The 26,594-nt window shown below is 51.8% G+C and overlaps 1 protein-coding gene and 1 long non-coding RNA gene across 2 annotated transcripts in view; both read right to left on the reverse strand.

Annotated features, from left to right (window-relative positions):
* Positions 1–24,353, reverse strand: part of BIN3 (bridging integrator 3) — a 41,522-nt gene extending 17,169 nt beyond the window's left edge. The window contains exons 1-6 of the mRNA XM_058859151.1: positions 24,280–24,353; positions 13,015–13,063; positions 6,172–6,212; positions 5,507–5,568; positions 1,598–1,734; positions 1,009–1,049 (exon numbers count right to left, since the gene is read on the reverse strand). Coding sequence (XP_058715134.1) covers positions 1,009–1,049; positions 1,598–1,734; positions 5,507–5,568; positions 6,172–6,212; positions 13,015–13,063; positions 24,280–24,287 — 338 coding nt within the window. The 5' untranslated portion in view covers positions 24,288–24,353. The remainder of the gene's footprint in view (positions 1–1,008; positions 1,050–1,597; positions 1,735–5,506; positions 5,569–6,171; positions 6,213–13,014; positions 13,064–24,279) is intronic.
* Positions 18,199–19,299, reverse strand: LOC131589555 (uncharacterized). Its single transcript, XR_009279776.1, has 3 exons — positions 19,036–19,299; positions 18,687–18,836; positions 18,199–18,602 (listed from the first exon to the last, which is right to left on the reverse strand). It is a non-coding gene; the product is annotated as an uncharacterized LOC131589555 (long non-coding RNA).
* Positions 24,354–26,594: the final 2,241 nt, after the last annotated feature.

A 26,594-nucleotide genomic window follows, 5' to 3' on the forward strand; every position in this document is an offset into this window, starting at 1 on the left:
TTTTTTTCCTTTTTTTCTTTCTTTCTTTCTTCTTATTTTTTTTTTTCCCTTAAATAAGCAGGAATTTCTGGTCGTGGATAGAGGACCAAGGTAAAACTTGAGTCACTAAACATCCCCCAGACAGGAACATGCTGTAACCTCAGGTGTTAAGTGATCCATGAGATTTTACTTTCAGATTTGGGCAGAAACAACAACTTCAGGGGAAAAAACCAAAAAAAACCCAAAACAACCTAAACCACGACAACCCCTCTGTGTGTCAAACCTTAACTGAAATTGTTATTCAGCAATTTGCAACACTTACTGTCATATTAAAGTGATTTCATTTTATTTTTGCTCGCTGGCTCTGTTCCTGTAACAAAACAGCAAATCTCTGGATTTAAGGGGATATTTGGGAGAGAACTGGAATTATCCTGAAAGGTTTGGGAAAAAGACCCTGGAAAAAGTGGAAATTTTGCAGGCCAGATGTGACAAAACTGTGGGATTTGGGTGTTTTCCCCCATTTCCAATTTCTCTGTCTATGAAGGCTCTGCAACCTCTACTCCTTCTTTGCATGGGAATATTATTTATAAACATGCAGGAACTTTTGCTTTCTCCCTTTCTATTTTGGAAAATTTCCAAATGAAAGAAACCTTTGCTCAACCAGCCAATTTCTGATCCCCCTAGATGATCTTCAGGTGGTTTTGTTCCTTTGCTGGAGCGAAGAGTTGGTAAAAACCAACACACAAACAGAGAGAAAGTTGAATTATTCATCCTTTGGGGTCACTTCCAACCCAGGATGCTCCATGATTTTATATCTCAGGAGTTCTTTAAGCTACAGGTGAAGGCAGTAGCAGATCCAAGTGGCCAAAAAGGTTGAAATTATTATTAATTAAGGTACCAAAACCAATGTGGCCACCAGTACCAGTGCAGGATTGTCCCTCTGTGGAACGGCTGATTTCCAGCCGCTCTCCAGGATCCACTAAAACTCAGGATGAGGACAAACCCCAGGAGATGATGGTTGGTACTCACTTTTTCAAAGGCTCTATGACTGTCTTTTGAATCTGATTCACCTGTGGAAAGCAAAAAAGGGAGGATTGCACGTCAGGATTGCTGGAAAATCCCATTTGCACAAGGATGGGTTTGTACAGAGCCCACCACAGGATGGGGAGGGATTCTGAGCACAACTACAATGTCATTTAACCAAAAGAGAGGGAATTTCTCCCATGGGAGCTGAAATCCCAGCCAGAAGACTGAGATAAGGGAAACTCATGTGGGAAAAGTCTTGGAGATGATGATAAAAAGGAAAAGAGGTGAGACACAAGGATTCTGGACAAGGCAGGGAGTGACAAGACGCAGGGAATGGCTTCCCACTGCCAGAGCACAGGGATAGATGGGATTTTGGGAAGAAATCCCTCCCTGTGAGGGTTGTGAGGGGCTAGGATGGAATTCCCTGAGAAGCTGTGGCTGCTCCATCCCTGGACATGTCCAAGGCCAGCCTGGAGCACCCTGGGACAGTGGGAGGTGCCCCTGCCGGTGGCAGGGGATAGAATCCCTCCCAACCCCAACCATTCCATAACTCCATGATCCTCCCAGCATTTTCCAGCCAAACCAAATTCACCTTCTCCTGGTTGAAGGAGTCCATCCTCTTCATGGCTGTGTCGAAGGCCGTGACCATCTCGAGGAACGAGGGCTCCTGCTCACACAGGGGGTTGGACAGCAGGTCCGAGGAGATCTTCACAGCAGACTTGGACATGGCTGATGGGAAAGAAACCAGAGAGGGTCACATGTCCCACCTCCAGGCACCTCCACAGGGGAAAAATCAGGGAGCTGAACCAGCCAGGAGGGGTTCAGCACAAACTTCCAGGGAGATACTTGCTGGTGGCTGAGAGAAAAGCAAGGAAAAGGCACCAATTCATTCATGTAAACACCCAGAGAAGTGTTTTTATGTAAGTTAATCTGAACCACTCCAATGTGAGGCTTGTGATGCTGCCAGAAATAATCCCAGACTAACAAAAGCACTGTTCTCTTAAAAAAAAACCCAGAGATGGGGGTTTTTATACATCTTCTCTCGACAGACTATTAAGTGTCACTCCCAGCCTCACTACAGCTCTTCCACGACGAGAAAAATCACAGTCCATTAAGTCTTTCAAATGGCTTTACAAAAAAAACATGTATTTGAAGTGGATTTAGTGGGAAAGGACCAGGCTGACAGGGCTGGGAGATGAGGTTTCTCTTTCCCTCCCCAAACACAAAGAGCAGGGACACAAGTTAAGCATTTTCCCCTCAATAAGCCTAAATTTTGTGCCTGTGGACAAAGAGCCGAGGGGACACGAAGTCCCTATAGGCCCTGGGAGTGCCACCAAGAAATCCAGAAGCTCCAGGTCATGCTCTGACTGAGCATTCCACTTGTTTTCCATCAGCCACATCCCTCTTTATCCAAACACTTGGTCTGCAAAGGGAAAATTCAATGACAGAAGTACTACACAAACGAGCAAGAAATTAGGGAAGGTACAGAATGGAAAAAAAGACTAATAAAAAGCAAAGCATAAATATAAACAGGGATAAAATAGATTAAAAAAAAAGCAGGGGTACTAAAAAAAAAAAAATTTTCTTTTTCCTCAGTGCTGGACGTTATTCCAGCACGAGATCACAAAGCCAGATGCTTGAGCTGTGCTATGGAGGAGCTTTGGAAAGACTCCCTCAGATATTAAAAGTTAAAATCATCTGAATAATGGAGCTTAAGATCATAAATCAAGGGGTTAAACATTCTGATTTAAAGGTTACACACAATTATAACGGCGAGAGCTCAGAAGCTGCAGAGCCGGGGAGCTCAATGCAGAACGAGCCTCTCACTCCGGAATAACAAAGCTACCGTATCCATCTATTATCCAAACATTAAGGCTTTAGGCATTTAAACCTTTAAACAGATGGGATATAATCCATATGTGTGTGACCACATCTGAGGAGGGATTTGTGCCAGAATGGGACGGAGTTAAGAATGGCAGAACTCCTTCGGCTGGAAAAGAAATGAAGTCTTCCTTCACAGGAAAGGATTGGAAGGGAACTGGAGGGAGGGAGGGAGTGGCAGGGTCATGCTGGGAGGTTGGGAACTGGGGGGGGGTTGGGCATGTCCAGGGGGAATTTGGGTCAGGAATTTCCTCTGCATCACTGACATCACCTGCAGAGAGCTGAAAAAAGTGGAGTCTGAGAGTCCCAGGGCAGGGAGGAGAAGGAGAAGGAGAAGGAGAAGGAGAAGGAGAAGGAGAAGGAGAAGGAGAAGGAGAAGGAGAAGGAGAAGGAGAAGGAGAAGGAGAAGGAGAAGGAGAAGGAGAAGGAGAAGGAGAAGGAGAAGGAGAAGGAGAAGGAGAAGGAGAAGGAGAAGGAGAAGGAGAAGGAGAAGGAGAAGGAGAAGGAGAAGGAGAAGGAGAAGGAGAAGGAGAAGGAGAAGGAGAAGGAGAAGGAGAAGGAGAAGGAGAAGGAGAAGGAGAAGGAGAAGGAGAAGGAGAAGGAGAAGGAGAAGGAGAAGGAGGAGAAGGAGGAGAAGGAGAAGGAGGAGAAGGAGGAGAAGGAGAAGGAGGAGAAGGAGGAGATTGCCTGTCCCTTAGGGTGGCCTTCAGGAGGGTCTGCACTGCTCTTTTGCTCATTAGAAACGTGAGATGTAGCTTCAATTAAAAGAATTTCAGATTTTTATAGTCCAGAACAGCCAGGGCCATGGGGATCCTGTGGGTTACCTGCACCTCATTCCAAAGGAGAGCTCCAGTTCAAGAACATCCTCCTGCTCCTTGAGCTCCTATTTTGTTTGGAAAGAGGGTGGGGAGTGATCTCCAGCCACGGGACAGGGAGTGCTGCTAACACCCCATTCCCTGTTTGCTGGCAGGGCACTGGAAGAGCCTTGCTGGGATATTTCTGTGCACAGGAATCACTCTCGTTCTGAGCTGAGCTTTTTGGGAAGAAGGTGGAGACTCGAGCCACCAGTCCCACTTTGCCAGGGAGTGTTTGCAGGCAGTGAAGAACCAACCCCCTGTGCCTGGAGGAATGAGACAGGAGGAAAAATTCTCATCAGATTTGGGGGCTGGATGTTGGGGATGGGCACTGCCAGGTGAGAAGACCCATCCTCAGGGACTGATCTGATCCACCTCCTTTTCCTTCAGCCCTCCCTCAGCAGTACCTCTCCCTCCACTCATCATTTCAAGCCTTTAAATGAGAAATCAGATCTTCCTGGCTCTGGCCGAGGCTCATTTGTGACTCTGCCATGTAACAGAACGGAAAAAGAAAGTCCTCCCACAGCTCCTCTGGGACTTGAAATGCTCCATATAAACAACGCCCACTGCAAGGGAGGGGAGGGGAATCCTTAACAAGGAAAAACTTACCAAGGATCCCTGACAATGACCAGAGTCCTCAGAAAGGGCAGTTTTCACCCTGGAAAAGAGTCCTGGGTGTCTGATGTTTTTCCCACTCCTCTCCTTGTGCTGGGAAGGGCGGGAGATCACAGCAAGAGCCCAGATCTGTGTTTGTGTCAGGCAATATCCACACACACACACACACAGGTGAGAGAGCCTGGATGGTGGAAAGCCCCGAATTTGCTTCCTTCCCACCGCCCTGCCCTGCTGTGACCCCAATCCCACGGGATGAGAGTGCTGGCCCAGTGCAGCCCACACCTGTTTGTGCTGGTGCCTCTGCCTTGGCTCCAGAGCTGTGGGGGCCAAGCAGGGACTGCTCCAAACCCACACGCTGGGAAAAACCATCTGGGTTTGGAACAGCTCTTTGCTGTGAGTTCCTGCCCTGCTCAGTAACCAGGATCCAACAAATCCAGCTCCCAGTTCCCCTGTGCTGGATCCCTCTCTGGGCACAGCAGATTTCGAGCAGAGGGATGTGAAGGGAGCTGGGACAAGGGACAGGACACCTGCAAGGGCAGATGTCACCCCAAGCGTGCAGGCAGAGCTGTTTATTGTTTCCTCCATCGCCCACTGCCACGAGGGGAAGCCAAAACAAGCAGCCACCGGGGGAATGAGCCGGGTTATTCCCGAAGGAGAGCTGCCAGGTCAGCATTTCCCACGGGAAACACGGACAGCTGTGTCCAGCTGTGCCCTGCAGACCCCCCAGACCCATCCCACCTCCCTGGAGCTCCAGAGAGGGAGGTGAAGGAGGTGAAAGGAGGACTGCAGGAGGTAAAATAGCACAATAGGCTCAGCTGGAGCTGCTCCTGCTGGATAATCTGAGACCTGGAATAACGACTCCTGGTTGTTTTTTTTTCAGTGGCAGAAACTGAGGCAAAGAAAAGAAAGGGACATGTCCAAGGCCATAGAGCTCAGGAGATGGGCTGAGCCTGCAGCACTCTCTGTGTTCCCTGGGCTGAGCTGCTGCTCGCAGCCCTCTCGCAGATGGCCTTGTAACTAAGCAAACTGAGTGGGACTGAGCTCTGGATTTGTTTTCCAGACTTGTCACACATTACTCATGTGATCTCGAGAAAAGTCACTTCATCTCTCTGTGGCCAAGTTCACAGTCTATGTATCCTCCAGTCACTTACCCAAATCTGCATCTGTGCTTTTCTTCATATCCTTCTGAAGTTTTTTGGTCTGATCTTCCAATCTGAAAGATGGGAGAAAGAAGGCAAAGTCGGAATCTTGGAAAGAAATAAATCCGAGTGTATCATACGTGCAACAAATCATTTACGGGCTGAATATGCTGGCTTCTGGTGGGAGTTAAAAATATCCAGGCAAGGCTTGATGAAGTTCAGTGCAGCTCAACCCTTTCGGGTTGTTTTCAGATGGTTTTTAACCTTTTCAAGTTGGTGATCTCTTATTCATAGTTCACATATTTCCTGAAAGTTCTCACACTTAGCACAAATGGTAAAGCCAAATGCTTCCAGATGATCCGTGTGAGCTCCTGTGACACGGGCAGGATGGCAAAGCCTCTCCTGGTCCTCTGAGGTGCTGGGCTCTTCGAGGACCTCACAGTTTTCTGGCAATTTTACACTTTCCTTTTAAAGCTGCCAGAAGCTGCAACCCCACTGCAAATACTTCTGAGGACACCTTTGAACACTCAGAGAAACCCTGAAGAATTGGAAATTACAGGACAGTGAGGGATTTGCTCACTGGGAAGAGCATCCCTGGCTAAAATCCCCTGGGAAGATGCAATGAGAGGAGGGAAGCACGCGGCCGGTCCTGTCCGACCAGTGTGGTTGATACTCACTGCTGCAGCTTCCCATATTCCCTTTCAAAGTCTCTCTCCACCTGTGGAAAGAAGAGATGGAAATCAGCTCCAGGGGACTGCAGGGCAGCCTGGAGTGTGCAGGGAAAGCTGTCCCTGGGAAACGCCAAGCTGAGCCCAGCACAAGCTGCAGCTCTCATGGGAGTTTATGCCTCAAAAGTAAAGGAAATCTTGGGGTTTTGGAGCTCCAGAGTCTCTTGGAGCCAGCACCAAACATGTCAGCTCGAGCCAAGGACGTGCTCCAGCACATGGACTGGGAGCTGATGGGATCAATGGGAGTGCTGTAAAAGCAGGGAGGTCACAGACTGACATGGCTCAGTGCTGGGGGATGAGCCCATGTTCTCTCCCAAAAACTGAGGGGAGCTGCTTCTCCTCCAGCCCTGTCAGGGACCCTGAGGTGAGTATGGCTGTTTCCTCCTTCCTAATCCTCAACAGGATGGTGAAATTCCCCCCAAACCACCAGTGAACCCTCCCATCTCTGCATTATTCTCCCCTCCATACACTCCTAACCCCTACAGCAGCTCCCTCCCATGAAACTCTTGGGCTGGAGCACAATCCCAGGGGACTGTGACACCTCCAAAAGGGAGGGGAACCCTGTGCTCTGAGCTCAGAGCTCCAGCCCAGCCTTCTCCCGATGCTACCTCAGTGCCTGCTCCCTCCTACTTGCTAGCTGGCAGCAAACCTCCAGTGATAGGAGATATTTTAAGGAACTTTCTTTCCATGCTGACTGTTTTAACACACTTAAAACATTCATTCCACACCTCGTCAACCAGAGAAGCAAATGGATTTCAATTGACCAGCCAAGAGTAAATCCGTGCGCGTTTGTTGTCATGGGATCAGCGCTGGGTTCAGTTGTGTTGTCAAGCTCCCGTGCTATTAAGGAAATGCAGAGTGCTGGGAGCAGCCAGGACTAGAAGGATCCAAAGGTTTGTTCCAATTCTTCCTGCTGGCCCTAGGATTTCAGTCCCAGCCTTGATGCGGCACCATGACGTTTAATGGGGACATTTGCTTTTCAAGCAGAACTGCTGTTAAAAGCTTGGGGGTTAAAGATGGAGCTCGGTTTTCTTAAAATCTCCTTTTTTAAACATCTTTTTGGGCTGCACTTGAACTCCACCAGCCCGATCGGAGGGCAGGCAGTGACCAGCTACATTCCAGCCCCATCCCAGTGCCCAGCTGTCCGCACCATCCGCTCCCACCATCCGGGGGATGCGAGCTGGGCTCTCTTTCCCCCACCCCTCTGCTCCAAAAAACCCTCCCCGGAGCTCCAGCTCCCTTTTCGTGCTGCTAAAATTGGGTGCTGGAGAGAACAGACACGGAGCAGTGTGGGGGCAGCTCACACGACTTGTGCCTGGCGTTCGGGGAGCCGCAGAAATCCGCGGCAGCTGGCGCCCTGCAGGTCAGGTAACCGGCACATAGTAAAACTCACCCTCCATCCCCGCGCCTGTTCCGGCTGCTAAAATATCCAGGGAGAGTATTGCACTCTATTTATAGGCCTTAGGTGTGAATTGTTTTGGTTGCAAACCACACAGGGTCGGGCACGACTCAAAAATATGCCCCCCTTTAAAGGCTGGGGGTGTCGTTCCCGTGTCGTTCCCTCTCCATGTTTAGGAGGATCTGCTCAGCAACCCATTCCTCCAAAAGCTGGAGGGTTTGGCTGTGGAATACCTGCAAATATTCAGGGTTTCTGTCCCTTTTTTGCTGTCAGATTTGCCTGTTTCTGTGCAATAAGTAAAAGGCATTGTTGCTTAATGGATACGGAGCAGCTTCAAGGGCCTGAAGGGGATCCAGGAGAGCTGGAGAGGGATTCAGACAAAGGATGGAAGGACAGGACACAGGGAATGGCTCCCACTGCCAGAGGGCAGGGGTGGATGGGATATTGGGAAGGAATTCCTGGCTGGGAGGGTGAGGAGGGGCTGGGATGGAATTCCCAGAGGAGCCCCTGGATCCCTGGCAGGACCCAAGGCCAGGCTGGAGCACCCTGGGACAGTGGGGGCTGTCCCTGCACATGGCAGGGGGTGGAACAAGGTAAGTTTAAAGCTCCCTTCCCACCCAAACCACTCTGAGATCTTAGAATTCATTCCACAAAGGCAAAACCTCCCCACCCTGTGACCCTCTGGGTGCTGTGAGCCCCCCAAACCTCCCAGGATCCCCAAAAAGTCCCATCCCAGAGTAGGATCCACACGGGATCGAGGTGACTCCACACAGAGACACTTCAGCTGCCCAGCCTGACTCACATCCCCAGCCCCATCTCAGAGACAGCTGCCCAAGGATTGCTCTTATTTTTCACACCCACAGACAGCAACTGGCTCCCAGTCCCCACAATCTGCGAGCTCATGGAGCCTCCCAGCCATGGCTGGAGCCCGGATATCCCACAGAAACAGCTCTGAGGAGCTCTGGAGAGGGAAAAGCTGCTCTCACGTGCTCCCACCCGGCAGAGTCACAGGCAAAGCCCTGCAAGGAGGACAAGATGGGAACATTTTGCAGAGCACACAGTAATTCCCACTCCCAGTAGCTATCCATGGTCACATGCAGCCGACAGAGGCTGTGGAGAGGATTATCACGTTAAGAGTAACGAGAACAAGAAGTACAGGCAAGAAAATTACAATATCCTGAAGGGAAGTTTCCATATTATTAAAATAATCCCACTGCTCCGCAGTCTCTTTCTGAAAACTCCAAATCAAATCGTGCTTTCTGCATTGAACCTTTTTTTTTTTTTTTTTCTTCCAGGCACAGGGGCTGGGTAATACAAAAATCGCTCGTCTCGGGGTTTTTATTTAAATCTACATCAAGAGCGACGAGCTCTCGAAAGCTTTGAAATAAAACCACGTTCTCTCTTTCACCCAGTTCTTTTTTTGTTGTTTGCAAACACTGGGCCTCCCACCTGTGATCAGATCCCTCCTGCTCGAAGGGCACCACTGTGGTTATGAGGCAATGGAGCAAGACTGGAGCCAACACTACAAAGAGATGGAAATAAGGGACTGTGAGGAACCTTCCTATCATCCTGGGGTTCATGTTTTTTCCTGAAGGAGGAAGATGAGCTGATTTCTGCATCTTCCAGTGGTCTCAGCCTCTAAGTGGATCTTGGGAAGAAGAGGGAAGTATGTGCTTCCTTCTCCTTCTTCTCCAAAAAAAAAAAAAGAAACCCATAGAATTAGGCCATGAATCGTGTTCTAAGATGGAATTTCTGCTGAGCTTTTGCCATCCCATCAAGAATTTCAAGGTAAGTCCCATGGGTTAATATTCTGAGCCAGAGCTGCAGCGTGCAGGTGGATCTGGGATGTCACAGGCTCCACCCAGCAAGACCTCCACATCCCCATCCTGCAAGAAAGCTTCTCAGAAAAGTGGCCAAGGGGAAAAGGAGGCACCTCCCAACTGCAGAGACCAGTTTGGCCAGAAAAGATTGAAAGAAGAGAGTGAAAATGAGCAAAATTATTTAACTGGCATCACTTGAATTCATGCCACCATTCCCACGACATTTACTCCATTGTTTTGGGATTTCCAGCTGGCTGGGGGAGCCCAATGGAAAGGTGCTGACGGCCACAGCTGCAGTGGAATCCTGCTGCTCACGGAGCTCCTCCGTCCGACATCCCTGGGGAAGGCAGAGCTGCTGGGATGAGTCAAGGAAGGGAGGTTTGGCAGCTCAGGTCTCCACTCCCTGCCAAGCTGACTCAGGCCAGCGAGGAGGAGGAGGAGGGCGAGTGGTCTGAGTCAGCCCAGGCCAGAGCAGGGCTGAGGGAAGCAAGGAGGGAGACGGGATAAAACCTCGCTCGCCCCATCCCGAGCGCCCCGCGGGGATGCAGGGCCGGCTCTGCTCCCCAGCTCCCTGCCTGCTCAGATCATCCCAGCCCTGGTGAAGGGCAGGGAACAACCTCGGGGGGACACAGGTGAACTTCAGCTGGAGCTGCAGGAGAGCAGGGGAGACGAGACAGCTCCGATGGCAGCGCAGCCTCTGCTGGAAGCGGAGCTGTCCCGAGGGAGGGAAGAACATCTCTGCCATAAGAGGCTTCGTGGCTGAGCAATAACCATGGAGAGATATAATTCTAACAGGTTTAACTCCTATCACTGGGCATTAGTTTAATTGGGCTGTGGGCCTGTGGCCCTGCTGACAGCAGGTCCTCTCCGAGCATTAGATCCTCCCACCCGGCTCCCAGAGCCCGGTGACAGCTGCTCTTTTCAGGGAAGAGGAGGGGAGAGATTATGCTGTCTGGAATTGGATTTGCCCAGGTTAAGGTGGAAACAAAGCACAGCCATGTCTGGGGAGGGGGAGATCACCTCAGTTCACCAGCTGATGTTTTCTACTGGGGTTTCCTTCTCCCTCAAGAGCTAAACTGTGGCTGACACCGTGCCCTTCTCCAAAGGATCACAAGCGAGTGGGCACAGGGAGTCATGACTAATTCCTCGGCAGCCCAGGCAAATTGCTTTTCAGGACTACTCCCGGCCTAGATCTGACACCAGCCCCAGCATCGAGACAACAAAAAAGCTTCTCTGCCTTGCCGAGCCTCTCAGCAAAGCCACCCCCCTCTCCTGACTCCAGTCCCAGGCCTCATGGAGAGCCAAAGAAGTTACATCCTAAAAAATGCTGCTGCTTTTTTTTTTTTAATCCTTCCCCCTCACCATCCTCTTTTGTGGTCCAGTCTCTGTGAGTGGGAGATCCTCTACCCACAACCACTTCCCTTCTGATGGGCTTGGGATGCAGCCCTGGAGATGCCACACCTTCCCACTTCCTGCAGCGGGCTCCGGAGCCCAACATCTGGAATATCCCGGCCCTTGGCTGCTGCTGCTGATCCCCAACGCCTGCACAGATGGAGCATCTCAGCCTGCAACTGGGAGGTAAATTTGGGGGCCTGCAGCTCAAAGCAGCCCCATCCCTTCCACACCACGGCATGGAATGCCTGATCCCGGGGGATATCCGTGGTTTCCTGCTGTTTGTTCTGCTTTGAAGAGCTGCGCTCTACACTTGGCGCAAAGTTCCAAGGTTTTGGGGCTTCCTGTTTTCTGCTTTCCCTCTATCTGGTGCCTGAAGATCAACACCACGACCATCATCATCACCATCATCATTATTATCATCATCATTATCATCATCCCAGGGCAAGTGGAAGCCTTTTAGAAATCAGTTTCCAACTTTGTTGACACAAAATCTTGTTCCTGGGGAGCTAAGGAAGGAAGGAAGGAAAAGGAAAAGGCCTGGAAAGGCTCTGGGTGCTGAATGAACCTCTGCCTGCCGGATATTCTGAGCTGTTCTATTTAATACACACACATGTATATATAAGCAAAGGCTGCCAACTGCTTCAGAACAGCACATTCCAGCAGCTCCGGGGAAGGGAAGATCTCAAAGGTGCCACCGCTCATCTGCAGGGAGCCTGAGCTCAGGGATAGCTGATTTTAGGGAAGAAAAACCTCTCCAACAGCAGACGCGGCAGGAGGGGAGTGAAACGGCAGGGAAATCTAATCTATTCAACTGGGATGTGAGAGTGGGTGGGGTGGAGATGCCCAGCAGAGCTGGCCAAGACACCCAGAGCTGCAGAGCAGTTCGTTCTTGCCCCAGCCTGGAAGGACGTCAGTGTTGGGAACACTGTGAAAGGCAAAATGTTGTGGAGCAAGGAATGTGAGGGCTCCTGACATGAGCTGGGAGAGGTGTGAAGAGCTGAGGCTGGGCTGCCTCACCTGAGGGATCACAGGCAGAAGCTCCTTCCTGGTGGATCGCCAGGCCCTGGAAAAGGGCAGCTGGAAACACGGAAAAACCACAGAGGAATTTTACCAGTCCTCGTCTTCATCGCCTGCCTGGCTGAAATTCTGTACTGACAGTTTGGAGCTGTTACAGAAAATTGCTGCTCCACGGCAGCAGACAACCACCAAATCCTTTAAAATAAAACATGACAATCAAGCCTTGAACGGAGTGGTGGGATTAGCCCTTTGCCTCCAGGGAAAATGTCATGTCCCAAGGAGAAACTGCCCCACAAACGCAGGTGCCCACGCATCCTGCGGAATTAGCTGAGTGTCCCGGAGAGGAAGGATCAGGGATGTCAGTCTGTGCAGGGGATTAGGTCACCAACACCGTTAGAGGGACCAGCTCTGCCCCACGCTGCCTCTCAGGGCACCCTTTTTAGAGCAGGTGTCCAGGTGAGTTTTCAGGGCCAGCTCCTGGGAGGTTCCACAGCTTTTTTTTTGTTTTTTTTGGCACGGGACAAATGCAAAGCCAAGCTGCTTAAGAAGGGAAAATACCACAGCCAGCTGCAAGCAGCAGCACTTGGGGTAGGAGCCTCAAATCCACGGGAATACAAAATGCTTTTTTAATTTGCTTTTAAAGCAAATGCTGTGCAGCACAAATTAATTCACGCCCGAGCACTAAGCATCTCAGCTTATAAGCCTTTCTTTGGAAACAGTTATATTCAGCGATCTGAACCACTCCTCCTCCTCCATCTGCTCCGAAAGGATGAACAAACAAGCCATTGCTGAAAGAAGGAAGGAAGGAAGGAAGGAAGGAAGCAAACCCGTTCAGCCATCTCCGAGGAAAACTGTGCCAGACCAAGAGAGCTCTTTTCCCCCACCCCACACACACGCGCGCACACACACACACCCCTCCCAAAAAAAAAAATAAATTAAAAATTATGATTTCAACAGATCCCAAACCAAAATATTCTCCCTGGATGGGGCTCCCCCTCGCTCCTCGCACGAGGAGCCGAGTGCTGGTCACACGCGGCAACAGGTTCTGCTGCTCCAGCTCCCTCCCACACGCTGCAAAATGGGACGAGTCAAAGTGCCGGCTTGACTCATCAGCCACATGATCCAAGGCTGGAGCTAAAAAGGGGGAACTGGTTTACTCACTGTCTTGGGTACAATCTGTTTCTTGGGCTGCCCGATCTTGAACGGGATCCTGGAAAAGAGAGAGGAGAAGGGAATGTGTGAGCGGCAACAATGCTGGGCCCGGTGCTGCGGGTGGGTTTGGGGGCAGCAGGGGTTGTCCCGGGGTTGCAGCCCCTCATTCCAGGCACAATGCAGCTCCTGGAGATGGAAAGGGTGGGAGAGATTGTGGGGAGGCTTCTCAGCATTCCACAACTTCCTCCCGAGGGGCAGCGCCAATCTCTGCTCTGTGACAGTGACAGGACCCAGGGACCGGCTGGAGCAAGCCCTGGGACAGCTCCCCAGGGAATGGGCACAGCCAGAGGCTGCCAGAGCTCCAGGAGCCTTTGGACAACACTCCCAGGGATTTTGGGGTGCCTGCACAGGGCCTGGAGCTGGACTGGATGGTCCTTGTGGGTCCCTTTGATTCTCCAAAGTGCCACCCCTGAGGTCAGCCCCACACATCCTCTCTCCACCCCAAATCAAGGCAAGGATGTTCCACGAGCAGCTGAAGAACCCACTCTGTTTAAAACCAAACCTGCTGGGAAGGATAAAATAAATAAAAAAAAAAACACCAAAGCCTGTAAATATTTGGAAAGAGGATATTAAAAAAAGTAACAACCCGGTGTCTGGAGCTGTGAGCTGCTTCAAAGGATTCCTCTGCTGCAACAGCTGGAGGAGCGGCTCACCTGCCAGCACAGCCTTCATTCTTAAAATCCCTAATTCCCAGGAAAATCTGGGTTACCTGAATGTGAAGAGTACTCTAAATAAATTACACAACATATGTAAGGGTGGCTGGGTCAGCTGAGAGCAGCCACGCAGGCAGCCTGAAAATAATTGGATTTCTTTCACCTATCAGTATAATGAAAATCCAGGAATTCCACTGCTGTTGTCAATGGATTTAATTAAGTTAAAGAGGTGCTGCTTGGTTAAAGCATCTCAGCTAAAATGTCCCAATGTTTTCTGGGTTGTGATGCTTTAAATAAATGGGAAAAATTGAGGTCATAATGACATTAAAGTGGTTTTTGCCAGAGATGTTTCACCTACAGCTCAGCTTCATCCCATTCCATCCCATCCCAAATCTGCACCAGGAGCTTCTGGGAAAGCATCTGAGTCCCCTTCTGAGAATTTGGACTGGACCAGCTCAAATTCTCCTGCTGCTACATGAAACTTGAGATAAAAACATGGATTTTGGGACTGTGTTGGCCGTTGGTCCTGCTGCCTCCCAGTCTGGCTTTTCCCACTGCTGGTTTTCCATTTGCTTCCCACCAGCTCCAATTCCAAGTCCCCAGCACTGCTGGACCCCCAGGAAATATTTTTATCTGTGTAACCTGCTGTAAAATCCAACTCTGTGCAACAGGAGAAAGAGTATGCAATGGAACAACGGGCAGGATGAAGCAAAAAACCTGGATTATCCAAACTCCAAACCTCGCTCTTCCCACTTTTCCCGTTGTTTTCAAACCAACACTGTAATTACCCACCGGGAATAATCCAGGGCTGTACCCCCTGTGACCCTCCCTGAACAGCTCTGGAGCCAACCTGAGTCACCAGGTTTAAATTTAAATTTTTTTTTAAGGAGAACTTCCTGTTTATGGTTCTCCGCCGGGACTGGTGTAATTTTGGGTTTAACCCTTTCCAGCTCCTGTGGCAGTGTGAATCACCATTCTTTTATAAACAAACACCACTCTGCTGTATAATTTCCCTGTCAATAACTGGGGGTGTGGTGCCTTACAGGAAGAAAACAAAAATATATGGATTTTTTTTTTCCTTTCTGTTTTCCTCCATGGGTCAAATATAAACCAAAAATGAGGCACCTCCCGCCTGCCATCCGCAGCCAGGTGCTGTCACTTGATGTTTTTGGAAGTGATGGCATCAGCTTGGTGGTGAAAGGATAAAAAAAAGTGAGGATTCTACTCAGGGGAGTGTTATCCCAGTTAAAACCAGTTTGCCACTCTCTGTCAGGGCGGGAACAAGCAGGGAGCTGGAGCCAGGCTGGTTCCTAGTGGGAAAGGATAATTAAAAAGGTGATTAAAGCATTACCTGTGCACAACCTGCCCCCCTGGGGGGGTACAGAGAGCATCCCAAACCGACATTGTCCACTGGAAAAATGGTTAAATCCAGGGAGTTCTGGCAACAAGAGGGATGTGGGGTAGGAAAAGCAATGAAAAGCTTTGGTTTGGTATCAGAGCTGGGAAGGGAAGGCAGAGGGAGCACAGGGGGGTCCTGTCCCATCCCATTCCCCATCCTCACCCCACAAGGGTTGCAAGCAACCCCAAAAATCCTTTTTTTTCACCCAGAAACAAAGGGAAGTCAGTGGAGCGCTGCAAATCCCCCGTGCAGCAGTAAATATCTCTATCAGCATCGTGATGCCACTTGGTAATTATGTCTGTCTCAGTAAAATCTCTAAAAAATAACCCTGTGCAAGTCAGGTCTGTTCCTCAATTATTGGGGTTTTTTTTTGTTCTATTTTACAATTTTACATAATTTTCCTGGTTTCTAAATCACTGCCTTTTAATATGATTCTCTGGGAGGGTAGGGGGGGGAGAAGATGGATGAGCAGGAAAGAAAGAAGAAAAAAAAAAGATGAAAGGTATGGATTTTATTGGAGCTTTTAAACCAAATGGATTCACCCCACGCCTCAAAACTGCTGCTGGCACCGAATTTTCGTCCCTTTGGGAGTTGTGCCCCTGCCTGCAAAATTGTGGGGGGACAAAGTGCAGCTACCACAGCACCATCACAACCATTTGCTTCAAAATTAAGAGGTTTTTTTTTTTCCTGATTATAAAATGCATGATGGGGATAACAGAAATAAACTCGGGGGGGGGGAAGTGGATCCGTATCCATCACTGCCATGAATTCCCAGCGTGGCCCAGATCTCACTGGTACCTTCAAAACTGAGCCAAATAAACACCAAAGAAAAACCAGAATCGGTGCTTTCTCTCTTTTTTTTTTTTTTTTCCTTTTTCTGATGTCTCGTTTCTGCTGAGCGAGAGAAAGCTGGGGTTGTGTTTGGGGTGTGAAATCCCTTGAAATCCCGTTCCTGAAGAGCCGAGCGCGCTGAGTCACAGCCGGAGCCGTTCCCACCCCGCGGGGCTGGGGGAGCATCCCGGCCCCTCGGATCCCCCTCCCCGCGAGGGCACCTGGAGTTTGGGAAAGCAGCAGGGTTCAGTGGGGAGAGAGGAGGGTGAAGCACTGCAGAGAGAGGGTGGGAAGAGCTTAAAGTAAGGAAAAAAGTGTGGGTGGAGAGAATCCTGCGAGCTCTACTCGGGGATGCTCAGGAACCCCAGGGAGGGGAAGGTGGGAGAAGCTGTGGCTGATTTTCTCTGAAGTTTCCCCAGCAATCTCATCTATTTACTTGGCTTTTCCATGTGCAAACGCAGGGCCACACACCACCAAAGCAGTTAATTCTCCTCTGGATGCACAGGAGAGTTGGAAACAAACCTCCCAGGCAGGGGGGGGATACAGCTCGATGAGGTCTGCAGGGAGCTGCTGCTTAAAACATGGAGCTCCCCCTCCCACTCCCCGCCAGTCCCCTGGAACGGAGGCACGCGGGAATTGCCAGCAGGAATCACTCAATCCTTGCTAAATTAGGGAAGAAATGTCCTTTCCTAGGGTGGACATCAAACCTTAGCATCACCCCTGGCTGTGGGGAGCTGGGATAGAGTTCAGAGCACACTCAGGGGATAAATTCCCTGTGGGATGAGATGCTTTTCCCCAGCTCATTCCAGCTGAACATGGCTTTGCTGCCCCTAATCAGGCCCCAGAAGACCCTTGGCAGAGAAACAAGGGATAAACACCAAACATTTTCACCCACAGCTGGTAAAATGCTGCCCCTGGGGATGCTGAGCTGCCAGGCAGGGATTGGGAAGGAAGGGAAGAAGGATGGACAGACAGATGGACAAGCAGGGACAGGGACAGCAGAGGCCAGGGCAGTTTGGATGTTAATTAATTTGGGAAAAGTCACACTGAACCTCTGAATTCAATATTCCTGCTCCAGGTGGGCACAAGTGGCATTTGCAGGGGACCCACAGGTCCCACTTTGGTATGAACTAGTGGCCAAAACTGGTTTTTACTGGTACCACTGCCAGACCACCGACTAAAGCCATGTTTTGTGGGAAGTGCCCGCTTCCCGTGGAAAGTTTCAGGGATTTTTTTTTTTCCTTTCTCTCTCTCTCTCTCTCTCTCTCTCTCTCATTGAAACCCCAAGCGCCAGCATAGCCTGGATCCCCGCCAGAGCTTCTCACTCTTTGAATTTCCACCAAAAATCTCAATTCCTTCACCGGAAAGAAACCTCTCTGTGCCTGCAGGCAGGAGGATGACACCCAGCCTCCCGCGCTGCCAGGGTGACCCCGACCCTCCAAGCCTGGTTTTCCCAAGGATTTTGGCATGTGGGATGATGAGGGATTCTACAAACCCACCCCTTTACACCTGATCCTCTGTGCAGACAAAAATCGGCCCAAAGCTACAGCAGAAATTGGGTCCCTCCCTGAGCCTTTCCCTTTGGAAGCTCCTGGGTTGGGAATGGATTCAGCTCAAGGTGTAGCTGCATCCAGAAAAGCTGCCTGGTGGTGGGATCAGCTGCTATTCCAGAGGGATCAAAGCGTTCCTGCAAACCCCAACAGGAAGGTCGGGAGCACTCGAGGAAGGATGTGAACTTTCCCTTTCCCACTCCGCTACGGAGTGAACTCAGTTGAGCTTCTCCTCCCTCTCCGCTTGGGTAAAGCTTCCCTGAGGGATGGAGGTGTCAGGGAAGGACTTTTCCATGACAGGGGAAAGCCAGGAAGTTCAAAGGAAGCTGAGAGGCCTTTGCTGAGCAGCATTTCCGAGCCTCATCCCAGCCTGCACAAGGACAGGGAATACTGCACGCCAAAATCTTGGAAACCTGGGCATCCCTTGGGCTCCCTAAAAACACCCAAAGGTGCAAAATCCCCGGCCAGGAGAGGATCCCAGGTGAGCCAGGCAGGAGGGCAGGCTCAGGTTAGGCACGAATCTCCCGGATGCCTCCTCGCTGTGCTCCCGGCGTGTCCATGGAAACCGCAGGCACCGTCCCACCCCGCTCCCCCCTCCCAGGAACTCATGGCAACCGCTCCAAACACAGCGCGGAGGCAAAAAAAAAGGATAAAAAAAAAAAAAAGGAAAAAAAAATTTATTCCAACGGATCACAAACAGCTTCTGTCGAGGGAGACTCTGCGCCAAATCCCCGTTTGGGTGCTCTCCTCGTGGAGATGAGAGAGGAGGTCATGGGGTGGGGATGGGAGGGATGTGGGGATGGGATCCCTCGGGAATGAACGCGCCCATCCCGCAGGTGAGCGCTCCCACCTGGATTTCAACCCCATCCCTGGAAATCTGGAGGCTTTAAGCCACGCAGGGATGTCAGGGTGAGCCGCTGCAGCGGGGGAGAAGGGAAAGAGAGGTGTAAAAAGAGGAAAAAAAAGAGGTGTAAACATCGATTTTCTGGATTTTAGGTCAGGCCAGGGAAAACAAGGCACCTTCCTGAAGTTTGGCAGCAAAGGGATGAGCTCCTGGGAGCGGGGCCCTCTGCATCCTGCACGGAGCCAGGCGCGGTGTCAGTGCTAAGCAAATCAAAAATAATGTCAGAATCCTCTCTCCCACCCATTCCAAGAGGAGCATGAAAAAAATAATGATATTTTACTCACCCATCAAAAGAAAATTACTCACGCCAGGCGCGTGGGCGAGCAGAATTTTGCAGGGCTGTTTTAGGCCCTGACTATGCTACAAAAATATCCATTTTAAGCACGGTTGTGAAACACGGTTGTGGCTCAACCGGAGCACTGGGTTGGAGCTACCTGGACAAAACAGGTGGAAAAATGAACAATTATGGAATAACCACTCGGAGGCCTGTGATGGTGGCAGGGGAGGTGCTGCTCCACCCCGGGAGATGCTCAGCTGGCGCTCCAGTTTCACCATGATAAAAACTTTGGGATGTGCAAAGCAGCTGGCGCAGGAGCTCCAGGTGACAGGGAGGTGTTCAGGAGCCTCACTCACCGCTCTGGTATCCACTTGCTTCATCCCAGTTAATTTTATCCCGTGCTCATCTCCCGATCCCAGTATCACTGAAACCTGCAGGGATGGGGGAGCGTTGCCATCGGCCACGTCGGGCTCCAAAAAACATCAATATTGATTCAGAGGGGAGAAAACAGCGCCTGGGGCTGGGTTTGCAGCCACCTGCCCAGCCCAGCCATGGCTCCAAACCATGGAAAATACCGGGAATAAACAACACCGGGAATAACCAAAACACCGGGAATAACAAAAACACCGGGAATAACCAACAACCTGTGCAAATCCATAAGAAGGAAAACACTGGGAATAAACAACACCAGGAATAACCAAAACACCGGGAATAACCAACAACCTGTGCAAATCCATAACACAGAAAACACTGGGAATAACCAACAACCTGTGCAAATCCGTAACATGGAAAATATCGGGAATAACCAACAACCTGCGCAAATCCATAACAGGGAAAACACTGGGAATAACCAAAACACCAGGAATAACCAACAACCTGTGAAAATCCGTAACATGGAAAATACCAGGAATAACCAACACCAGGAATAACCAAAACACTGGGAATAACCAACAACCTGTGCAAATCCATAACATGGAAAACACCGGGAATAACCAACAACCTGTGCAAATCCATAAGAAAGAAAACACTGGGAATAACCAAAACACTGGGAATAACCAAAACACCGGGAATAACCAACAACCTGTGCAAATCCATAACATGGAAAATACCGGGAATAACCAACAACCTGTGCAAATCCATAACAGGGAAAACACTGGGAATAACCAACACCAGGAATAACCAAAACACTGGGAATAACCAACAACCTGTGCAAATCCATAACATGGAAAACACCGGGAATAACCAACAACCTGTGCAAATCCATAAGAAAGAAAACACTGGGAATAAACAACACCAGGAATAACCAACAACCTGTGCAAATCCATAACATGGAAAACACCGGGAATAACCAACAACCTGTGCAAATCCATAACATGGAAAACACCCGGAATAATCAACAACCTCTGCAAATCCGTAACACGGAAAATACCGGGAATAACCAACCCCACTTTGAGGCTGTGCAAACCCACCCAGTCTCCAATCCTCTGGGAGAGACAGGTGGCTCCTCCTCACCTCCACCCTCAAATATTCCAGAAATCACTCCCAGCCACTCTGACGGAGTCGAACATTGCACAACCACCCGTTCCCACTCTGCCTTCCCATGGATGCCAGCTCCAGAGCCCACTTGGAGAGCTCCGTGCCAAAAGCCAATATGGTCCCCCAGCCCTGCCCTGAGTACCACGAGCTTCGCACTCCCCGTCAACATTTGCTTCCCTTATTTTCTCCTCCCAGTAAATCCCAGCTGTTGCAGCGGTGCTGGGAGGCAGTGCTCCGAAATGGAGCTGGCACGCTGCTGAAAATCCCCTTTTCCCTGTGGGAATTCTCCTGGTGGGGGGGGTGTGGGAAACTGGAGCAGGGGATTTTTGGGAATCTGGTTATGAGGTTTGGTTTGATGCGGCTCCAGGAACTTTAAAAAACACTTTATAAAGTCAAAAATTAGGCACTTGGAGTGCTAAGGGGATGATACAGTGAAATCCAGCACTCCACTCCCTTTATTTTTAGAAGAAATGATGGTCAAGGGAATCACTGGATTGTACATGAGGAAGAGGAGGATGAGAATGCTCCAAGAGATCCCAATCCAAAGCCTAAAGGAAGCCAGGGAGCTCGGCTGAAAACATCCCAGCTGTCCATGCAAGGCTGTGTCCCAAAATGAGCCTATTCCTGCTTCAAATAAAGCTCAGCCTAGAAAGGCAGAGCTGCCTCAGTGCCTGGCTGTGGGAATTGGGAATTTGGGAGTTTAATCCAGGCTCTGTCACCAGCAGGAGCCCACTGGAACAGTTTTCCTGTGTCTGTACAAGGGTCATCGTTGTGTTCCTGGGAGTGATCCCTGTGTCCCTGGGAGAATTCCCAGCCCTCATGCAGCACAAAGAGCTCACAAGGAGAGAGGGATGGCCCAGGATTAACCCCACACAACTCAACAAATCATCAGCCCTTAAATCTCTGGGGATTTCCCTTACAAAAAAAATTAAGGATGTGAGTGCCCAGGAGCCAAAATGGTGGCAGTTTGTGCCACTTCCCAGCTCTGCAAGACAAAGCTGAGGACTAAGCTCCATCCTCTTCCTCAGCTGCAGCAGCCAAGCGCTGGAAAAAGAGGGATCAATCCAGGACTAGCAGTGCCCAATGCCAGAGAGACGCACATGAAAGCTGAGCGAAATCCCTGCTTCCTGTTAGAAATACATACCATAATATTAGCTTTTTGCAAATATTATAATGAATGCTATATGTATAAGGTTAGAAAATTTTGTTGTATTAATATAGTTTCCTTTATTTCTGTTATTGATGGAACTTAGAAATAGTGGTATAATGCATACATATGTTAGGCTATAACATGATATTAAAGTACAAACTACTTTTGTTTGTATAACCCAGAGACTAAAACAGATAGTCGGAGACCCCCCTGCATCCTAAGATTATCTTGTCCAGATGAAGACAAGCCGTCCTCCAAGCCCTCCAAAGGAAAAATTTATGGCACCCGTTATTGGAGGACATAAAACCTAGTGGCGCTAAGAAGATTGATCTATTGGGAAGGGGGCAAGGAAAAACTAAATAGAGGAACATCAAAAACCCTAAGAAGAATGTCTGAATATGTATGAGAACTTATGGATATGTAGTAGGGTTCTGTTTTTAAGGGACAATCCTTTGTTAGTAAGGTGAATGCAGAGACACCTGGCTGTATCTGTATACTTTATTTTTATCTCCTAATTGTCTTCCTATTAAACTTTTAAATGCTATAAAAAATACATGAACCTCGTTTTTCACACTTCCCAAAACAGCCAGGACTGGAACAAATCTCTGCTGCTCTGGAACGATGGCAGAGCAGCAGCAGCGGGGCCGGACGTGCCTCACTGTGACATTTCAGCAGCGGGGCACGACCCCGACGTGTGTCAGCGCCACTGCGGACGTCACAGCGGGCCCTGACCCCCGGCCCCCGTGAATGGCCCGATTCATCCCGGGAGGGCAGCTCCGGGAAGGAGCGGCCGGGAGGGTGCACGGTCCAGAGCCGGACTGAGGGCGATTGTGCGGCTGCCACGGCGCTGGAACCCCGCGGGCTCCGAGCCCCTCGTGCGTCAGCGCGGCCGCCGCGCCCCAGAGGGTGACGCGGCCAGAGAAGAAAGAGGAGACTCAGAATTCCCTGGAGTCCCCAGTTCCCCCCCGCTCGCCGGGCAAGGACCTCAGATTCCTCCCCAGAAAGAGGCAAAAACACCCGATCTCCCAGAGAAAGGTCTCCCAGAAAAAGTCATTTGTGGTGACAAGTGACAGTCCCCGGGCCCGGATGGACACTGGGAAGTGCAAGTGGAAGTGTGGATACCCTGCACCCAAATTATTCCTCATCCAACACGTGAAGGGATTATTTATTCCTTACATTTTGAGTCTGAAGCTCTTCCTGGACTACAGAGTCCCTTCCAGAGTCCCTTCCCTCAGATTCCCTGGGAAAAAAGGGGCTCCAAGTCCTCGTTAGCCAGTACTGTCCGTAATTGTTGCTGTTCTGAGATGAGCAAAGCAAAACCAGAGTGATTCCAGTGGACAAATGTGTATTTTTAGCCCAAATGCCCAATTTTAATCAGTACCTGTGTGTGCCTGATTATGTTCTTGCAGTACATTTCCAAACCACAACTTCCACAGCTCCCAACCCAAAAAATTTTCCATTGTCACTATGGAACTCAACCTTCCAGGCAAGGAAAAGCCTTTTTATGTCTTGATCCACCCCATCCTTTACCTCTCACAACAGCACTGGATCTTCAGGACTACCCAGGATGAGAAATCACACACAGCAATCCAGATTAATTTCTAATATTATTAATTTCTAACACAATTCAATTAAATAAGCACCAAAGGAACCAGTGTGTCCAAACTGAGCCCTCACCAGTTTGTTTCAAACACAAGGGAATTCTTTCCTCTTTTTGAAATGAAAAAGCTTTACTTTTATGGAGTTGAAGGCGGTTTTACAGCATTTCAGAGCCAATGGGGACCCTCCATGTACCTGCAGCAGCACCTGGGCAGGGGGCAGAGAGGAGGGGGAGGGTGGGAAGGGGTCAGGGGGTGCTGTGGGGGGCACAGGTGAGGAGTGTGAGGGGTGCACACCTGTGTGGGTGACTACAGAGACAGCAGGGACAAACCTGGCCAGGACTGGGACAAACCCGGCCAGGACTGGGACAAACCAGGCCAGGACTGGGACAAACCCGGACAGGAATGGGACAAACCTGGCCAGGAATGGGACAAACCCGGCCAGGAATGGGACAAACCTGGCCAGGAATGGGACAAACCCGGCCAGGACTGGGACAAACCCGGACAGGAATGGGACAAACCCGGCCAGGACTGGGACAAACCCGGCCAGGACTGGGACAAACCCGGCCAGGACTGGGACAAACCCGGCCAGGACTGGGACAAACCCGGCCAGGACTGGGACAAACCCAGCCAGGAATGGGACAAACCCGGCCAGGACTGGGACAAACCCGGCCAGCAATGGGACAAACCCGGCCAGGACTGGGACAAACCAGGCCAGGAATGGGACAGCACTGGGAACCCCACCAGGACCAGTCCCAGGGTCTCTACCAGGCCAAGCCGTGCCAGCACCAGGGTCCTCTCCAGGCCAGCTCCAGACCCAGCACCGAGACCATCCCTGGCCAGCACTGGGGACCCCACCGGGGACAGCACCAGGACAGACCTGGCCAGCCCTGGCTCCACTCCAGAGCCAGCACCGGGACAAGCCTGACCAGCACCGGCTCCGCCCCAGGGCAGCACCGGGGGCCCTCCAGGCCCAGCACCGGGAGCCACTCGGGGCCAGCACCGGGACAAGCCAGGCCAGCACTGTAAACCCCAGCGGGGCCGCACTCAGGGCCTGCACCGGGACAAGCCCCGGCAGCACCGGCTCCGCTCCAGGGCCTCCACCGGGGCTCCCACCGGGCCAAGGCCGCTCAGCACCGGGGCCCGCTCCGGGGCCATCCCCGGCTCCTCCTCAACCGCAGTGTCCAAGCCGAGGAGCCGGGACCGGGCGGGCCGGTGCCAGCGGCTCCGGTTCCCCCGCCTCCCTCCGCTCCCGGTGCCGGTTCCTCCGGCCTGTCCCGGTGCTCCCGGTGCCCCGGGGATCCCCCCGCACTCACCAGCTCATCTTCCCCCTCCGCCCCGCGCCGCTCCCGGAAGTGCCGCCGCTTTTGGCCCCGCCCCTTCCGGGACCGCTCACACCCCCCTGGGGCCGCGCGCCGCAGTGACGCCACGCGGGGGGCGTGACGTCACAGGGCGGGAGGAGCGTGACGTCACGGGCAAGGCGCGCGGGGAGAAGAGCCTGAAATTCGTCCGATTTCCGTGAAAATCTGGAAATGGGGAGGGAGGGAGTGGAGTTAAACCGCTGGGAGCTGTGGAGAGTCCCCGGGGTGGGCAAGGAGAAGGAATTGCCTGGATCACCCCTGGGATGGGCGAAGAGAAGGAATTGCCTGGGTCATCCCAAAAGTGGGTGAGGGCAGGAGCATGGAGTGCCCAGGAGCACCCCCGAGCAGGTGACACAGGGAGGGGATGCTCAGGAGCATCCCTGGGGTGGGCAAGGAGAAGGAATTGCCTGGGAACATCCTGAGCTGGATGAGGGCACGGAGAGGGGATGCCCAGCGTTAGTCCCTGGGGTGGGCGCGGGCACAAGGAAGGGATTCCCGGGAGCATCCCGGGATGGGCGTGGGCAGGGGTTCCCCAGGGATACTCTGGAGTGGGCCAGAGCAGCGGGAGGAGCAGGACTGCCCCAGTCAAGGAAATCCAAGGCATATGCGTCACCTTTGGAAGAGCAGGAACACGCAATTTTGGGGAGAAACCCCCCAAATCCACCTTGAGGAGTCTGGACGGGGGTGAGAGGGACAGCGAAGTAATTTTGGTGACCAAAACCCCACCTTGTCCTCAGCACTGACCTATCAGCCACCACCATCCATGACCCCAGGATGCAGCAGAGTCCCCCCCCAAGATTTGGGTGCCCTTGGAGCCGCTGTTATCAGCCCAGGATGACATCCTGGGGGTGGGAACGGGCTTGGTGCCACCGGGCTGGTGCCACCAGCCACATGCCAGCGCACGGGGCGGAGGCTCGGGCCGGGCGCCAGGGGTGGCTTTATCAATTAGCAGGTGGAGGTAAACAGCGCGGTAATTACAGCCAGGGAGGATGATGCTAAACTGGGAAGGTGTTACCGACACCGCTGAGGACAGGGATTAGCCCAAAAGGAGCAGGGGAGGCAGATCCGGGGCGGGGGGCACCACTGGGGAGGATTGCAATCCCCACCAGTTGTCCCATATTGTGCTGGGATGGGTGGAAAGGGGAGGTTGCAAGGTGGCCTGAGGGAAAGGGATCGATTTTGGGGTGCTGGTGGGTGTCAGAGCAAACCCCAAGGTGAGGCAGCCAGGAGGGTCCCTCACATCCCCATCCAGGTGCGGGCAGGGTGAGGAGGAAGAGGAAGGCTGGGACCAGGAAGGTTTAGCCGGCTGCTGCTGCTGCTCCTGGCCCTGGCCCCACCGTGTTGCCCCACACTGTCACCTCGGGGTGCAGGGGGTGGGACAAAACAGAGCGGGGACGAGCCTGGATCTGCCATCCTGATGGCCACAGGACTCAGGGAGCGTCTTCCTTGGAGGCTCTGCTGTTTGTCCCCCTGTCCCGGGCACGTGCCGGGAGGATGAGTCCGGCCCCTTCCTCCAGAACGCTCATCCAGGGGTGGGGATGGATTGGCACAGTCCCACAGGGTGGGAGATGAGGGTCAGGCCACCCAGAACCATCCAGGCCTTCTGTGGACGATGTCTCCTGCCAGGCAGTGCCAGAAGCTGAGCCAGAGGTGAGAAGATCAGGGAGGGATCCCACCAACATCTGTACTCCAGCTGCAAACCAGGAGCTTCTGGCTGTGGATCCTCATCGCTCCCGAGCCCAAGGACGGGGTCTCAGCTCTTGATGCTCCTCCTGAGCAGGAAGTCCCATCCCGTGGAGAGCTCTTGGATCCAACCACATCCTGCAAAACCCCGAAGACCCTCAGCAGGGAGGAGCGAGGTGTTGGTGGCCTCCTCAGGACCCCGGTGCTCCCGTTGAGGAGGGAAAAGCAGCAAGTTCTGTGGAGCTGGTACGTGACTGGAAGCCCTTCCCTCCTCCCCAGAACACAGATAGCCCAGAACGGGCATGGAAAGTGCCGTGTTTCCGTAGCAACCAACATTTTTCGTGCAAGGTGCTGCACGCACTCCCCGCGCTTTGCCACCCAAGGGTGCTCCTCACCTTCCTGCTCCGCGCCAGGGGGGTCCTGCCCAGCGCAGTGCCCGGGCCCGGCTGGCAGAGCGGGTCCCCAGGGCCTGGTGGGCTCCTCCCCTCCTCCTCCTCCTCGCCCGCAGAAGGAGCCCAAAGCTTTGGTGCAACCTTGGGTGGCTCCTTGCTGGGGCAGCTCCTCTGCTGTCCACATTCCCAGGATCT

Source organism: Poecile atricapillus, chromosome 29, assembly GCF_030490865.1.
Source record: "Poecile atricapillus isolate bPoeAtr1 chromosome 29, bPoeAtr1.hap1, whole genome shotgun sequence".
NCBI lineage: Eukaryota > Metazoa > Chordata > Aves > Passeriformes > Paridae > Poecile > Poecile atricapillus.